The sequence below is a fragment of the Arachis hypogaea genome, chromosome 20 (genome assembly GCF_003086295.3).
Source record: "Arachis hypogaea cultivar Tifrunner chromosome 20, arahy.Tifrunner.gnm2.J5K5, whole genome shotgun sequence".
NCBI classification, from domain to species: Eukaryota; Viridiplantae; Streptophyta; class Magnoliopsida; order Fabales; family Fabaceae; genus Arachis; species Arachis hypogaea.
Window position 1 is genome coordinate 134,481,816 of NC_092055.1, and position 18,407 is coordinate 134,500,222.

The 18,407-nt window shown below is 29.9% G+C and overlaps 1 protein-coding gene across 2 annotated transcripts; it reads right to left on the bottom strand.

Moving 5' to 3' along the window:
* Positions 1 to 448: 448 nt before the first annotated feature.
* LOC112786744 (uncharacterized) lies at positions 449 to 3,788 on the bottom strand. Of its 2 annotated transcripts, none has more exons than XM_025830116.3 (5): positions 3,452 to 3,788; positions 3,294 to 3,383; positions 2,520 to 2,669; positions 1,396 to 1,593; positions 449 to 659 (listed from the first exon to the last, which is right to left on the bottom strand). In XM_025830116.3, exons 1-5 carry the CDS (start codon positions 3,686 to 3,688, stop codon positions 549 to 551), a joined length of 786 nt encoding a protein of 261 aa, XP_025685901.1. In that variant the 5' UTR covers positions 3,689 to 3,788; the 3' UTR covers positions 449 to 548. The 2 variants fall into 2 exon arrangements, with proteins under 2 accessions (XP_025685901.1, XP_025685902.1); XM_025830117.3 differs by having other exon boundaries at positions 3,476 to 3,724.
* Between the last annotated feature and the right edge of the window lie 14,619 nt (positions 3,789 to 18,407).

Sequence of the window (18,407 nt, forward strand, 5' to 3'; positions counted from 1 at the left end):
ACAAATAAACTTACGAAAGATTTAAAAACGCAAAAAAAGAAATAAATATTAAATATATATTCTAAAAAATAATTTTAAAGATTAAATTTTGATACAAATTTTTGCAATCATAATTATAAAATATGATCTTTTTATTTTTAAATTTAGTAATTTTTGGTGAAGTAATTTTTTTAAAAAAAATTATTATGAATTATCATAATTTTTTAAAAATAAAAAATCTAAAAATAAAATTTTGCTATGAATTTTTTGTGCATCTTTTAAATATTTATTTAAATGTCACAAAAATTTAAATTTAATCAATAAATCATTTGTTAAATATAAAATTTTTTATTATTTATAAAAAATATATATATATATATATATATATATATAATTTTTTTGTGATATTTTAAATCATTCAAAATCTATTTTATTGATAATATTTTTTAAAGAACCATTTGATCGAATCTTTTGAATAGGGAATTGATCAAATATCTATTTATATGATAGTATCAACTTCTCGTCCTCGTGAAATTAATGACAATATTAATGGGGATACGAGCAATTAATTAAACTGCATTATTGTACTTCTTTGTGATGCTTCTCTTGAATGAATTATAATCTGCTAATAATCTGACAGCAAATCCCTTATTGATATCCTCCACGTAATTTCTGATTATCTGTTTATATAGTAGTCAGCACATAAATAAATTCGCAAATAAAAATATTTAAGCATACAAAAAATTAGTTATAATATTATTTTATATATTTTTAATATAAATTTTATATTTTTATAATAATGTGTGTATTTAGAAGGAGATGACATAGAGTCAATAAAATTCTTACAAAAAGTTTACACTATATATACAATCATGTATATGTATTTTTTTAATTACTCTGCCAGTTTTTTTTATAATTTTACTAGATTTCTATTAAGTCACTATAGTATAAAAATTTATAATTAGGATTTTACACTAAATAAATATTTTTTAGTTAAATTCTTAATAGTAGTTATCTTCTAAAAAAACTCAATAAATTTGAAAATATTCACCTCTAAAATATTTTATAATTTATCTAATATCAAATACAAAAATAAATATTTTAAAAATATTTCAAAAATACAAAGACTTAGTTAAAAGTTTTATATAATATAACACTTAATTACAAATTTTTTAATTGTAAAGACCGTAAGATTAATTAAATTTTCAAGCACGACTAGTAAAATCTTAACAAGATGAATTCTGGCACATATATATCCCACAGGAGAATTCAGTTTTTCAAAAATTGAGTATCTGACTTATAAGTTATAATATAAGTTTTTCTTTTTCTTTTTCTTTTTAATAAGATAATTCATGTGAGACTGAGAGTACAAAAATTTAAAGAATGAAGAATGTGAAGATTTGGAGAGATTCTAACCGATTGTAAAATGTTGTGCAAAACATGTTGAGGAACCCAAGCAAGTAGTGGAGGGAAAACAAGTGCTAAATTAATGTGTAGCTGTTTCTTCACAAAGCTATGAGTTCCTTGGTTTTCAAGGTACAGTGTTCCTTTTCCATTTAGATTCAAATCACATGGCATGTAATCACTATGAAGACCTTCAAGTTCCCACCTTTTCTACAAACAAAAAGGAACCACATCAATTTAATACGAGGTTTAATTAATCTGTTAGTCTTCATAATTTTACCAAATTTTTAATTAAATTCTTATATATTTTTTTAATTTTAATTTTTAACATTTTATACTGTTTTTAATTTTATAATTAGGTAATTTTTATGTCAAAAAAGTTAAAATTAACAAAATATTTCTCCTAAAATATAAGTAGTTAAAAATTTAATTAGATTTTATTAATTATAAATATATTTAATTTATGAAAAATATTCAATTAATTTTGATATTTTTTTTATATTAGGAAAGATCTAATTATAAAATTAAAAGCATAGACAGAGATCCAATTGAAAAAAAATATATATAATGACTTAATTATAAATTTGATAAACTATAAGGATCAACAGAATAATTAAACCATAATAATACGATTTCATCATTGATGATTAATAAATTTTAGCTAAATTAGTTTTTAACCCCAAAGAATGACAAACTTATTCCTGATTTTCCAAAATATATTAGACGAATTACTCTCTACTAAAATAAAAGCAAAATTATTCTCCATTATGTTTAAAAAAAATAGTATTTTTTTAAATAAGTAATATAGTATATATAGATTAAATTGTTTGAAATTATAAAAAGAAATAAGACACCAATTTGTTTGTTATTTTATTGGAGATCAATTTGTTTAATATTTCAAAAGATCAAAATCAATTAGTATTTTTGTTGACAACTAATTAATTTATTTTAATCAAAATTCTTGGAGACTAATTTAGAGTATGTATTAGTACTATTAATTTTGAGGAAAAACTGATTTATGTTTTAATTTTTAAGATTTGGTAGGAAAAAATGAAAAAGCTAAAATTATTTAATTAGGTATGAAATGGAATGAGTAAGGGTGAGTTTTGGCTCGAAGTTTTCATGGGTATACTTACAATATTAACCTCAAGAAGTTTTGTGACATGGCGAGGAATCTCATGCGGATAATCTTCACCATTAGATATGCACCTCGCAGAAATGTCTATTACTGGGTGGCATGTTAAGAACAACACTTGTATGGGAGACAAGTTAACTCTCCACAATTCCTATCAGACAAAAAGTTAACCAAACATTTCGGGATGAATGATATTAATCATGGTGGTGAATACTATCGTCATGCATCCAGTTGTTTTTATATAAAAGTTATAGTTAAAAATTGTTAGATAATAATTAAGTCAAATTTATTAAATTTTTTAATATTGATAATTACATACAAGTTTATATCATTTATATTCTTAACTTAACCCTAATTACAAAATAAGATGAAGTGGATGTTTAAAAAAAACAAGAGACTATTAAATTGACCGAGAATATATTTGGTACTATTTTTAATAAAAAATATAAAAAAAATAATTTTAAAATTTAGAATTTACAATCTAAAAGGTAAGATTAAGGACTTATATTATAATTTAAAATATAAAATTTAAAATAAATAAAATAATTTTAAAAAAATTAACTAATATTAACTGAAAAAAATTAATTATCTAGCATTACTCTTTTAATAAACTACTTGGTATACTTTTTCTTAGTATAAAATATAAATTTCTTATGTTTTATTGAAGAAAAACAATAGAAAAAAGTTTAAAAAAAGAAGAAGAAAATATTGACTAATTATTAACCGAGAAAGGTGATTCTAAATATATTTTTTTTAAACTAAATAATTAAAGTACCTCATTAAGCTGGCGGCTTGTTGATTTTTCTGGAAATATAGATTTGATTACTCGACCCTTATCCTCCATATACTGATCAAACAATGAAGCCTAGAACAAATAAACACAATTAGTTAATTAACACTAACCATACATGACATATATATAATATAATATACCCCAGGTAACTCAAGAAGAGGAACTTGAGAATTGCTTCTATGGGAAAAGGAGGAACTTCTCTTATTCTTGCAACCCAAGTTCCCTGAGCTAGAAGATGATGATGATGATGATGATGATGATGATGATGATGATGCAACACAACAATGGTGATGATGAAGAAACTTGTGCTTCTTCGGTGAGAAATTATTGATGCACGAAGAAAACCAAGGTTGGAAGAGAAAGGGTATGCTTGCCATAATAATTAAAAAGATAATAATAATAATTCAAATGTATCATACATGTATATAGTATAGGTCGTATATTTCCGTTTCTAATTAATTAATTAACGTTCATAAATAGACATCGTGGTCGTGTTTCATGTGGGTTGTTTATATGCAAACGGAACCATTATCCATACCATAAAATTTTGTTTTATTGAAACTCATATGAGTAATAGTGCAACGGCGGTAAGGCATATTAATTAAAGAAATTATTATTAGAAGATTTTTTTCCTTTAACTAATTTTTTGTTTATTGTTTTAAAGTTTCTCTATCTAAGACAATTAGAATCAAGCATTTTACATTTGGTTAAAGGATAACAATTTTTTCAATTATGCTACCAAATTAACTAGTAATATAAAATATATAATATATATTAAAAATAAATTTAAATAATATATATTTATATATAAATATATAATAATTAATTTGATAACTGATTTTTAGTGTATATATAATATTTTTTAAAATTTGTTTTTAGACTTCTATTTAAGTAGGAGATAGTATTATTTTAATGGAAAGATCATATATTTATTGGATATGAATAAAGTTGCTTTGAGTGAGACACAGACTATTTGGATTAAAAAAAAAATAGAAAAATGAGATTTTCCAACAAAACTGAATTGCAACCAAATTTTGAAATCCAGAGAGAGAGAGAGAGTAATAAAAATATAATTATAATTATTAACGAATCACAATTTAATAATTAAAAAATTATTGAACGGTATTTTAAAAAAATAATTTAATTATTAAATTTTAAAAAAAATATTTTAGTAAAAATATAATATAATTAAAAATATAATTTATTAAAAAATATTTTGATAAATAAAATTTAATAAAAAAATAAATTTTTTGTTAAAAAATATTTTTGTAAAAAATAATTTATTTTATCTTAAAAAATTGGATAAAATTAACTTTAATTAACATAAAAAATTAAAATAAATTATTTTTTTTAAAATTATAAGAAAAAATATATATTTTACAAATAGAAAAGAGAAGAGGATTATTTTAGTATATTTTAAAAGAAAAAAGTGAAATTTTCTTTAATTTAAATATAAATACAAAGTGAGGTATTAGAAAATCAAATAGAGACGAATTTTTTGTCTTGATATTTTATTTTTACTGTCCCATTTTTGGGAAGATAGAAAATATATATAAAAAAGAATTATCAAGAGGCAGAAATTTTCCTATTTATTTATGTGATTCAATTAGGGAATTAATTTTTTTTAAGACGACATACAAGATAAATAAAAGAAAATGAGAAAACTAAAGTTGACTGAATGTAGATCCCAAAAAAAAAAAAATTCCAGAGTGTGCTATAGTTTTTGAGTGCAAGATCAACCTAATTCAAAAGGGAGAAATTCATTATATGAAAAAAAAAAAAAAGGAAAACTTATCTGTTCCATGAAAAGAAATGGTTTAAGAATTTTTATTTAAATTTATTCTCATTCGCTTGACTTGCATTTTCTTTTTAGACTTTTCTTAGTATATGTTACTAAAATTTTATAGCAATTTTAATGTAGTTATTTTAACATAAATCATCATTTTTACCAAATTTTTTATCTTTATTTTAAAAATATCTCTAACTAAAAAAAACAAAAACGCAAAATATTGAATAAGGGGACAGAGAATCACGCACGCTTTAGGGGGTGGGGGAGTTGGTTCAGAAGAGGGGGAAAGGGAAAGGAAAGGGGAAGGGCCACCGTCGTTGATCCTCGCCGTCGCTGCTGCTCCTCTCCCCTTCGCGCTTACCCTAGAGCAATCGTGACCTTCTCCCCTCCTTCTCTCCTTCCCTATCTCGGACCTCCTCGAACCAGAGCTCATCGCCGGCGAGCCTCCCCTGCTTCACCACCGCACAGCAACGTGGAGCCCCTGCCTCCCTCAATCTTTGTCGCAGAAGGAACCAGAGCTACCATTGCCCGTTTCTCTCTCTCAATCCCTGTCGCAGAAGGAACCAGAGCCACCGCTGTTGTTCCCTCCGTCCAATCCCTTCCCGTCATGCCCAGACCGCCGGCGCTCCACCACTACCTCCCTGTCCCCTCTTTTCTATTTTCTATTTTCTATTTTCATAATCCAGGTTACTATTTTGCTTTTAATTTCTATTTTTGATTAGTGTTAGTTCCTTGATTTGATTTTGGATTAGTTTAGCTGGATTTTGATTTTCTGTTAGTTGATTTTAGGTGGTTATGATAGAATTAGTTTAGGTTATTGAATTGCTGAAAGTTGCTGCTGATTTGTTGTTGTTGTTGTTGAATTAGCTTAGATTTGATAGAATTAGATTATGTTATTGAATTTCTGTTAATGGTTAACTGTATACATGATCCATTGTTATTGTTCTTCTTCTTTGTCTGGTTGTTGTTTCATTGTTGTTGCTTCTGCTGTTCTTCCGCTTCAGGTTCTGCTTTTGTTTTTGGTTGATTTTGGGGAAGAAGGGAAAGGGTATTTTCGTCCAAATGACGATTTTAAAACAAATTGAAATTTTCGAGACTATTTTATAGTGAAAAAAGGCCAGGACAAAATAAATTTTCAGCCTTTACGTTAGGAACCAAAATCATACTTAACCCTATTATTTTTGATATTTTTAAAAAATAAATTGATTTAGAATTAAAATTTGTATTAGAATTAATAGATAAAATAAAACTGATTTTATCTTAAAAAGACGATATTATTTTGGTAAAAAAGTAACTAAATTTTATTATTTGTATAACTATTTTATTTGATAAAATAATTAAAAATAATATAAATTTTAATTAAATTAAAACTAAACATTAAAATAACAAATTTTATTTTTAATTTTACATTAATATTTATAACTCCTGATCTTATAATTAATATATCATTCTATGGAATCAAAAATAAAATTAAACTTAAAATTAATATTGGAAACGTTTTATGCAGTGAAAAATAAAAATATTATTCGTATATTAAAATAAATTATTAATATATTTGTATATAAATATATATAATTTAATTTATTTTTAATATATTTTTATATTTTAACATATATTTTATATTAATAACTAATTTTAATAGTTGATTTTAGTAGACATGTATTATAGTCGAGTGAAAAATTACTTAATAAATATCATTCATTCATCGAATTCGGAAACATAAGTAGCTTAAAGGGCTAAAATTCCTTTCATTTGGACGACAAGAGAATAATCAAACACTTCTCTCAGATAATATACATAACAAGCTCTTAATACATGAAGTCATTCATATTATTAACACTATACAATATTAATATAAATTTAATATTTTCAACACTACTGCTCTAGCTATGGACCCCACCTCATCTAAATCCCAATATTTGAAAACCTAAATCATACTGTGCATTCAATAAATGATATAGGAGAAATAGATATATGCGGGTGAAGGGTCCAAAATTAAACAAATTAAAGCCGGAAATGAAGTACATTATTATATTATTGCATGATTGAAGGAAGCTTAGAAGCCATGAACCATGGATATAACTCACTGAAGTTATTGGCTATGCTATAATTAATTAATATAGAGGACCCTTCCCACTGGATTTTTTTTAATGTGAAAAGTGGGTTAGCTTTTGACAAAGGGTCAAAAGGTGGTTGTGGCCATTGGCCAATGTAAAAGTGAACTTCACAAATGTCATGTTTTCTTCCTAATTGGCAATGTTCACCGATTAACATGACATTTGAAAGACATTTTGTATTTGATATTTCTTTAGATAGTAAGATGTGACTTGCTTAACTTTGTATGTTTAAATTATTGAGATAAGCCTCAATGTAGTTCCTGAAGTTGCACTCGAACTTCAAAGTAATCCCTGAACTTAAAAGTTTCTCAGAGTCATCCCCGAACTTGCACTCCAGGACTCAAAGTTGTCTTTCCGGCAATTTCTATACAGCTGGCGCAACCGGAAAGCTTAGCTGGCAGCGTCGTTGACACGTGGGACTCACAGAAACGACGTCGTTTTGGCTGTGGCGCCAAAATGACATGAAACGACGTCGTTTTACGCTGATTACGTCCCTCCCTCAACGTTTCAATAATGTATTATCTCCCTCCACTCTAAACACGAAACAAACACAACACAGAGTGATGTTTCTTCTTCTCCCTCCCTCAATCTCCAATGGCGCATGTGCTCCTCCATTAACCGCACCGATTTCAGTGGAAGACGTTGGCTCTGGAGCATCGCTGTTTTCCACTCCTTCATACACAAAGTTGGGAAGCCTGGTTTCTCTGAAAGAGGTAAGCCAAAAATGAAAAAAAAAGTGGTTCCTCTGTTTTTTGATGTTGTTGTTAACCTAATATTCACAAAAGTTCAGGCCGTTTTTTTCGATTGTAATTGGTGGGTATGAACGCCTCTGTTCTGTTCTCTGTGCTAGGGTTTGATCACTACTGGCTTTCATAGTGGTTTGGCCAAAAAAATTGTAAAGGTGAAATAAAGGTAAAAAGGAGAGAGTGAGAGTGATGATGAAAATAGTTTTTCTTGTTTCATCTCCACCTACAGTGTTGTATATTATTTTATTATTTTTTAACCTCTCTAGTTAGTGATTACTTTAGCTCCAAATTTGGCAGATTTTCTTTATTTCTATGTGTCTTTTTTTGTTGGTAGTAAGTTGTAGTTGTATATATATATTTTTCTCAGTTGCAAAAGAAAAAATAAGGGTATTGGTCTTGGGTTTTGTGGGGAACTACACGGAGAGTGAAGTTTGGTGCCTGTCCTTGTGATTTATTTGCCAGTTTGATTTAAGGCACATATTTCTTTCATGTGGGGTAGAGGGTACATCACACACACCATAAAGTTATGATCATGCTTTCATTATTTTACTTGATTTGTGTGATCCACATTCTGGTGGATTCCAGTGTATTTTTCCAGCTAGAATTTGTTTATGATTATATTCTTGCAAGTAGGAGTAGCTGCTAATGTTTGATTGTTACATTAATTAACACCATATTCTGTGATCTAGTTCATTTATTCCATGCTTAAGAATAAGATGCCTTTTGTCTACAGTTTTGGTGGTTTATTTCTTCTGAATGTGTGATCATGATGGATCTAATTTCTTGATAACAAAGCCAGGAAAGGCTTTTAATTTCCAAAGAACCGTTATTGATAATATTGTTTATACTAATGATTGTTTGAAGCAATTTGCTGAATGGGTTTCATCACTTGATTGTAGAGACCTGAGAACATTGCGAATCATATTGGTGGTTGTCCATTGAATAACAGTAGGGTATATAGATAGAGGTTAGAAGTATTTGTCGGAAGGCTTGTGTACGTTTGAGAATTTCATTATTCTTTTTACTTTCTAATACACATCTTGTAATATGTCTTTTATTGTAAAAGCATGAGCAGATCCATTTGTATATATTAGTTATGCTTCTGAGTTTTGATAGTTCAATATTCAATTATTCATAGTGGAATTTATTAATTCTAAAATTGGTACTTTTCTCCATCGGGTGAAGAGTACCATGGATTTTTTTCGCTGCTTTCATATTTGCTACTTTTCCCCTGTATGCTACCATGATGATAGAATTAGCTCAATCCATTTTGAATTGGAAAGGCATTCTCATTTACGTTGTTTTTTCATGTGCACTAATTACTTTACTTAGCGATGGTGAATCATGGATAAATGAGAAGAATTTTCTCATTCATTACCGAAATGAGAAAAATAATGTTTATTCATTTCTTATTAGTGGACAATAATTGATTATTCTATACTTTCACATTTCCAATCTATTACTAGTAGTGATGTCTGATTTCAAACAATGGGTGTGATGAATGAATTTTTTTTAAATTGGCAGATGGATGATCCGTTAATTACCATTATATTTCACCATGGAGGGTCGTTTATCACAGAGGCTGATGGGAGTATGTCTTACAATGGTGGAGGGATTTATGAGTTGCCGGATATTGATACAGATACACTGGATGTATTCTTCGTCCGAGACTATCACAAGAAACAAGCCTATTATCACACTCTTGGAAGAAGTCAGAATGTATGCAATGAGGTCAATAGCTAGGAACAAGGTGAAGCTGAATTCGAACACTGGAGTTCTACCTCCTATACAGCGCAGCAGGTTAGAAAAGATACAGAAGGAATAAAAAAATTGGGTCCCGATGTGGTCTGGTGACGCAGATTATGAGAAGTTCGAAGTACATGGCTGGCCGACCAACATGGTTGTGGACTTGGGAAAGAGGCTCTGCACATGTGGTTTCTGGCAATTGAGTGGTAATGTTTTTTAAATTCATTGTCTTAGTCTTATTATCATTATCAACCTTTGTTGTAGGCTTACTATTGTTGTCTTCGTTGTTGTGTGAATGCTGTTTAGGGATGCTATGTGTGCATGCGTGTGTTGCACTGGCAAGGGCTGGTAAGAGACCGGAGGACTATTGTCATCAGTGGTTGACCATGGAAGCATATAATAACACATATGCCTTCCATATCAATCCAATTCCAGGTCAAGCACTATGAAAAAAGTCACCATATAACAGACCACAAGCACCAAAATTTAGAAACAAGCCCGGACCACTTAAGAAAAAAAGAAGAAAAGATGCAGATGAGGAGCCAAGTGGGAGTAAGAAGTTGAAGACGAAGATGAAAAGAATATATAAAAAAGGTCGATGTCGTTGTTGTGGCGAAGCAGAACACACCAGAAGGAATTGTCCAAAGAGAGCTGCTGCCGAAGAGGCTGCTGTAGCTGTAGAAGCTGCTGCTGCAGAGGCTGCCGCTGCACAACCCACTGCTGCTAATGGTGGTGAAGGTCAGGCCAACTCTGCTGCCCCTGTCCCAGAAGCCCCAACCGAAATCAATCTTGACCAAAGTCAACCACCCTTGGAAGCAACTGATGACTCTCAACAGGTTCACGAGCTTATATGATTTTAAATTTATCATACTCACATCCTTACCTAGTTTACTAACTATGTTATATTTTTTGGCTGATAGGTTCTACCCTCACCTGTTAGGCCGCCAAAGCTCCCTCTAAAAAGAAAGTTAGCCAAGCGTTGTGAAAAACCAGCTTCAGGAAGTAGCAATCCATCAATAACCACCCCACCTGCTGCTACCCCACCAGGAAGTAGTCATACATCAAGGAATTCCCCACTTAACCCTATGCAAGGTGCAACACAGAGAACTGCTACAAGGCTTGCAAATTTCATGAAGTTTGTGCCCAACCCTGGATTCAAGGCACCCAGACACAAAAAATGAAGATTAGGATGATTATATTTAGGGAAAGCAGGCTGTTTTTTTTGTATCTATTTTGCTGATGTTGTTTACAATGCCTAAAATATTGTCCCAGTGTTTGGGATTTTAGTATTTGAATTTTATCAGGTCAATATGTCAACAACTTTGATATACTTGGTGTTTTGGCTCTATAATGCCTTTTTTGAATCAAACATTACCAATATGAATTATGAATTATGATTTTATTCAATTGAGTTTTCTCAACCTTTTGTTTATATATTATCCTCTGTTACAAACTTAAGAGTAGTTCAAGTGCTGTCCATTTCTATTTCATTGAAAAGAAGTCCAGGAACAGAAGTATGCATATAATCAAACACTTTAATTTCCATTTCTTTCAAACAAAAGGATAGGAACAAGTACATGAACAAGGAATGCATATAACATGCATGTCATTTGTTTTTTGCTAGATACAGTTGACCCTGCTGTCTATCCAACTTTAATACAAGAACAACAATTACAATCAGCAGCATGAACACAAACATCAAAATTTTTCCCATTTTTAGAACCCTAATTTCACCTTCTAATTTACCAAATTTTCAAGTCATCTTCATCTTCCATTCTTCATCTTCCATTCTTCATCATCAACTGAATGTCTTGTTCTATCATCACATGGCATGGCATCTTCCAAAACTTTATCAACCCATAAAAACAATCTACACCATTTCTTACCCACTGTCTGCACATCAAAGAAAATTCAATCAGCAAAATTTATATCCATAAATACAGCAATCAACAACAATAATACTTACATTGTAGTTTGGGCAAACTAGGAATGCTCTCTCTGGATTAGAATCCGTCCCTGACTACCGTAGCACCGGTCTCGACCCGCAAGCACACCATTCTGGCAAACGAGCTTCTCTGTTTCTGTTCATTCTCCTCATGATGCTTCCAAATGATCGTGGGTTGTTCGTGCTCCCAGCTGCATTGCTCGTGCTAGCCATAACCGACGGGCTTCAGAGAGGGAGAAAAGAAGAACACAGCACCGACGAGAAGAGAGAAGAGTGAACAATATGGCCTTCAAATTTGGGGATTAGGGTTTTAACTTCACCTGAGGGACCAAATTGAGTCGGAAGAGTTTACTCTGCCACATCAGCCAGCCGTTGTGAGTCCCACCTGTCACCAACGCTGCCAGCTAAGCTTTCTGGTTGCGCCACGTGTCCAGAAATTGCCGGAAGGATAACTTTGAGTCCCGGAGTGCAAGTTCGGGGATGACTCTGAGGAACTTCAAGTTCAGGGACTACTTTGAGGCTCGAGTGCAACTTCAGAGACTACATTGAGGCTTATCTCTTAAATTGTTAGGACATCATGTGGTTATTTGAATGAGTGACGATTACTAGCTTTATTGTTCTACCATGTTTAAAGTGAATGACTATATTCGGTGTTTAAGATTTTTTTTTCTACAACATTTTCTAACTCAACGTACTAAAGACTATTTAGTTATGAATTAAAATTCTATTTAAAGATTTGTTACTAGTCAATGAATTATTATATATACAAGACGAGATTAAAATTTTATAACTTATTTAAGTAAATTGATAAATTAACCACTAAAACAATCTAAATTGATGAATATTTTTTTCATTTTAATATATGTCATCAAAATATATTGAGTTCATTAGTTGGGCTACGACAGATATTTAATTCTACAAATTTTATGCTTCAAAATAGTTAGTCTTGATCAATGTTATCGTGTGAACTAAAAATTGTGTATTTCTTGAAATGATCATCATGATCGTTATAATTCCGAACAATCTTTACTATTTGTATTAACATTAAAAGTTAAATTAAATTCATCAAAGTAAAATAACAAACAACTCGAAAGTGAAATTTTTTTATTTAAATTAAATAAATATAGAATAATTACTTAAATACATGATGTACCATATTTTGAGTATTCTAAAGGAATTTAATTATTGACGTATTTCGAATACTGAGATTCTGAGCTATGATATAACGAAAGTCTGACGTATCCTGAATACACCCAGGATACATTTCACGTTGAAAAACGAGTATTGAGCACTCGAGATGCGTTCAAAAATTGATTAGGGTCTCAGCACCCGAGATATGGTCAAATGCAAAAATTGGGTCACAACATCCAAGTCATCACCCGAGATATTTTTTAACATAATAGCCTTTAATTTCATCAAAACTAACAAATAAAATATACTAGTAGTTGGTGCGAGCCGGATCGTCGGTTAGAAAATATCTCCCTCAAGGGAAGTGGAATTTAGCATTGCATGTATAGTCCCAATTGACAAAGCGACCCGTGATCGAAGTTTAGAATAAAAGTGTTACAATTCAAACCAATTTAACTGGAAGTAGAATCCTGGGTCATCTTCTCTAAGAACTAGTGACCACAAGTGCATAAATTTGGTTGTGAAAATCAAGGGGTTTCAATGATGAAACAAACAATTAAAGGAATAAAAGAACAATCAAAATTACAATTAATAAACTAATAAAGGAGTAAAAGAACTATCAATATAGCAAGAACAAGTAAAGCTCAAAATGATTGGATTGTGGTTCAAAACAAAAATAGAACCTTGGGTTGGGATGAGTTAGGGAATCCCTTCCTTATCATAACCACAACTATGATAATTATAATGGATTAATTTCACCTAATCAACCCTTAACATCGAAGAGTAAGTCAAGTGAGCATAATTATTCTTAATCCACAAATCATAGCTAACTTACTAATTAACTTAGTAAAAAACTAGCGTTAGTGGAAATAAGGACAACTAACAACCCAAGAATTTTCACTAAATGTCGGATATTACAATTATAGTATCCCATATGCTCATTTACCCCAAGCCAAGAGGTGGAAATTTACTTCATAATCAAGATTGACATTTCCAGTTTCCACAAACACTTGGTGGGCATAGTCACAAAACATGGTAAAATTGGAGAAATGATAAAAACTATGAACCACTAATAATCAAAATCAACACTAATAACTCAAACAAACATATAATAACCAACAACCATCTAGTTCATCAGCTAGAAGTCAAAAATGCAAAAATATGTACATATTAACAAAATCTTTAACTATAAGAAAATGTAGCTCAAGTATAGTAATTAAAAGAAAATCAAGAGATACTTACAATGGAGGTAAATTAGAATCCAAGATCAAAATGAAAATTGCACTTGTAATATAAACCCTAATAAAAAACTTAAGAAAGTTGAGAGAAAAAAAAACTAAGAGAAAACTAAACCTAAAGCTTCCTAAAACTATCTAATTCTACTCTAATGATCTCCTATGGTTCCTTCTAGTTTGCCCCTTCCATATGAGCTCTAGGTCATCAGATTTGGGCCTCCAAAGTCTTTAATTCGCGAGTCACGTGACTTTTTAATGTAGTCACGTGCTGGTACTTGTGCGTATGTACACTAGCCAATTCTCAGTTTGTGCGTACGCACACTTTGAAATACTTTTTTCCTTTATTTCTTCATGTTTCCTCCCTCTTGCATGCTTCTATTCCATTCTTATCAATCCATTCCTATTACACCTGAAACCACTTATAAAAAATTGCACTTGTAATATAAACCCTAATAAAAAACTTAAGAAAGTTGAGAGAAAAAAAAACTAAGAGAAAACTAAACCTAAAGCTTCCTAAAACTATCTAATTCTACTCTAATGATCTCCTATGGTTCCTTCTAGTTTGCCCCTTCCATATGAGCTCTAGGTCATCAGATTTGGGCCTCCAAAGTCTTTAATTCGCGAGTCACGTGACTTTTTAATGTAGTCACGTGCTGGTACTTGTGCGTATGTACACTAGCCAATTCTCAGTTTGTGCGTACGCACACTTTGAAATACTTTTTTCCTTTATTTTTTCATGTTTCCTCCCTCTTGCATGCTTCTATTCCATTCTTATCAATCCATTCCTATTACACCTGAAATCACTTATAAAAAATATCAAAGCATCGAATGGGATACAAATAGAATAAAATTGATTAAATTAAGCACAAAAGAACATGTTTTCACAATTAGGCACAATTTAGGGAGAAAATACAAAAGCATGCTTTTTAAGGGAATAAATTTAGATTTATATGATGAAATCCACTCAATTCTAACCAAAATTTATCATCAAATGTGGATTCATCAGTAGTTCAAATTCTGAGGTAGTGCCACACGCAGATTCCATAGACAACTGTTGGTGAATTGCTTGTAACGACAATGGTATATAAGCCTATCTGACTCTAGAACTCTGTACTCTGCATTCCTTCGAATACTGTAGTTCTTCACCGCTATTAGAACAGCATCACGGTTCCTGAACTTATGACCATCCCGGAATTCCAACTAACCATCGGTCTTGTAACCCTCCACTTAACCGGTATTAAAAGGATCATCCAGTTGCATTGTGTCCAAATTTAAAGTGTGATAATGACTTAAAACTTCTGACAATTGAGGAATGGACAAAGGAGGAGGCAGGAGAAATTGAACACCACCGCTGGTGGGAGTATCTGGCACATACTCGCAAGAGGAAGAAGTCTCGTTCGACGACCCAGATTCGGCAACATAGTCTGAATCGCCCTAGTTGTCGTCTTCTTTGTCACTATCACGAGGCTGGGCGAAGTTGATTGGTCTTGCATCCAGCGGAACTACTTAAGGATTCGAAGAGGATGACTCACCACCACCAACCATGTCACGAACCGCAAAGCATACCACTCCATCACATATTGTGGCATTAGCCTTACATGTATGTCAAACATTTCTTTTACATGTTGATCCCCTTCAAGGCAGAATAACCTGTCAGTAAATCTACAGCTCAGAAGCACATGCAAAAATCTATATGCAACCCGCCCAACCTTCTTAGAACCTATTTTCCCATGTTACTCAATATGACCATCTTTAGCGCATGAAGGGTATCAACACGGTTAGTGCGTAACATCACAGTTGAATTAGACTCAAAAATCACTCTTTCATCACTGTTTCTTACTATCTCATGGGATAAATTACAACAAAAAAGAACTGATTATTATCTATGCGAACAAAGTTGAAGGATAAAAAGAGAGAGAAGAGAAAAAGAATGAAGTGTGAGGATATGGCTAAGGATGGGAGAATATATATAGAGTTTTTCTGTAGGATATCTAAGGTGCAGAGACATTTAAACCATAATACACATATCTCAGGTACTGTAACTTTAATTGGCCTCTTACTATATCTCGGGTGCTATGACCCAGTTTTCGCATTTGACTGTATCTCGGGTACTAAGACCCTAATCAGCTTTTGAATGCATCTCAAGTGCTCAATACCTATTTTTCGACGTGATAATATCCAGAGTGCATTGTATATTTAAGTAATTATTCTATATTTTATGTATTTCTGTAAATTTTATATTTATTTAATTTAAATTAAAAAATCCTTCGAAAGTGTAGCTGAGTAGGAGAAACTTATTCTTCTTTAACTAAATACCGAGAATTCAAACCTCATTCGATTAGATATAGAAAAAGGCTAATTATTTTATTTAAAAATATATAAATCAACATATAGTAATTGAGAGGTCAAATTACTCATCTACTTAAGTCGAATTAATCCTTAACCGTTGAGTTAAAAAATAGAAAAAAAAAATTCACTCTCCTCTTCTGAAAGATGCTAAAATGACACTTTCCTCTCCTCTATTTGTAAAATGTACACTCTCTTCCTTTATAACTTTTAAAAAACCTCCTCTTTAATCCATTTAAATTTTTTTGTATTAACTATCCATTTTTCAAAAAAAAAATTATTTTTACAAAATACTCTTTAACAAAAATTTTATTTTTTGTGATAAAATGCTTTAACAAATTATATTTCTATTGATTAAATTGTATTTTTTTTCAAAATATTTTTTAAAATTTTTTTTAATGATTAAATTATTTTTTTCTAAGATACCCTTGAAAAAAATTTTTAATTATTAAGGAACTTGATTTGTAAAGATGTGAAGGAATGAGATGTTAATTTTTTAAATTTGAATTTATCCAGCTCGATTTATTTTTAAGTTTTGATGAAGTTGTTAATAATTTTTAATAGTTCTATGAAAATAAATTATTTATTAATATTAATTTTTATACATATTAACAGTAGTAAGATTTTTTTTAATTTAACGTTAAAATAATATACAATGAAATAAAAAAAATTAATAGTAAATTACAAAATAATTGTTAATGAAAATTTTGGCAAAATTATAATTTAATAATTAAAAAATTATTGAAAGGTAACTTAAAAAAATATTTTAATCATTAAAAAATTTTTAAAAGAATAGTTTGGTAAAAATATAATTTAATCAGTAGAAAATAATTTATTAAAGGGTATTTTAGTAAATAAAATTTAATCAAAAAATAAATTTTTTATTAAATGGTATTTTTGTAAAAAAATAATTTGTTTTTTCTTGAAAAATAGGTAAAGTTAACACAAAAAATTTAAAATAGATTAAAGAAAAAATTTTTTAAAAGTTATAAAAGAGAAAAATGTACATTTTACAAATAATGAGAAGAGAAATATCATTTTAATATTTCTCAAGAAAAGAGAGTGAAATTTTCTCTTATTTATTAATTACAAATTATATTGTAACATTTTTCGAAAATCAAAGTGGTTGGGGAATGATGCGAGCAAAATGAATGCATGATTTGATTTGGCTGAATCAAACCCACACAGATTATGAGCAATGATGCTTTGCAAGAAACGGAGAATGAAAATGAAATGGGGAAAAAAGGAAGGGAATATATAAATAAATAAATAAATAAATATATATATATATATATAAAAGTGAATTGCATGACATATTATTGGTTGCCATGGAATGACAAATATGACCTTATATATATCAATAACAATTATATTTAAATTTGCAAAAATGGTCCAATTTTAATTTCTAAAATTTTGAAACTAAGTTTTTAATTTATAGAATCTAGGAGATTTTAATTTGTCTATCATTATACAATAACATTTTTATAGGTCGTTATAAATTTTTCCCATATTAATTGAAAATATTAATATTTATCGTTTAATTCTATTTAATTAGTTTTAATAATAAGAACTCATGAGTTAGAAGTGAGTTAGCTAGCTCATGACAGCTTGATAAGTCGAGATCATAATAAATCTATGAACTAAATATAATTGAAATATTTGTGTGTATTTTATATTTTTAATTTATAAAAAAAATGTACATATTTCAATTAATCTTTCAATATATATATATATATATATATATATATATATATATGTACCGTACCTTATAACTCGGAACTGCCACCCTATATCTCGGCCACGTCAGCCACGTTAAACAAGTAAGCATCAGATAATCACGATGTGATAACAATCCCAAGGATCTCGATTAAAGCCGAAATCCACTCTAACAAACCATTAAATAAAATCAATCTACAACTCTATAAAACGGCAGTCACCAACTCAAATAGCCAAGGCAACACTTGAATACACTCGTACACACTTCCTACGCTTATACTCTGTTTTATAACTACTCTCCACTAACTTGATCGTTGGAGTCCTTTTT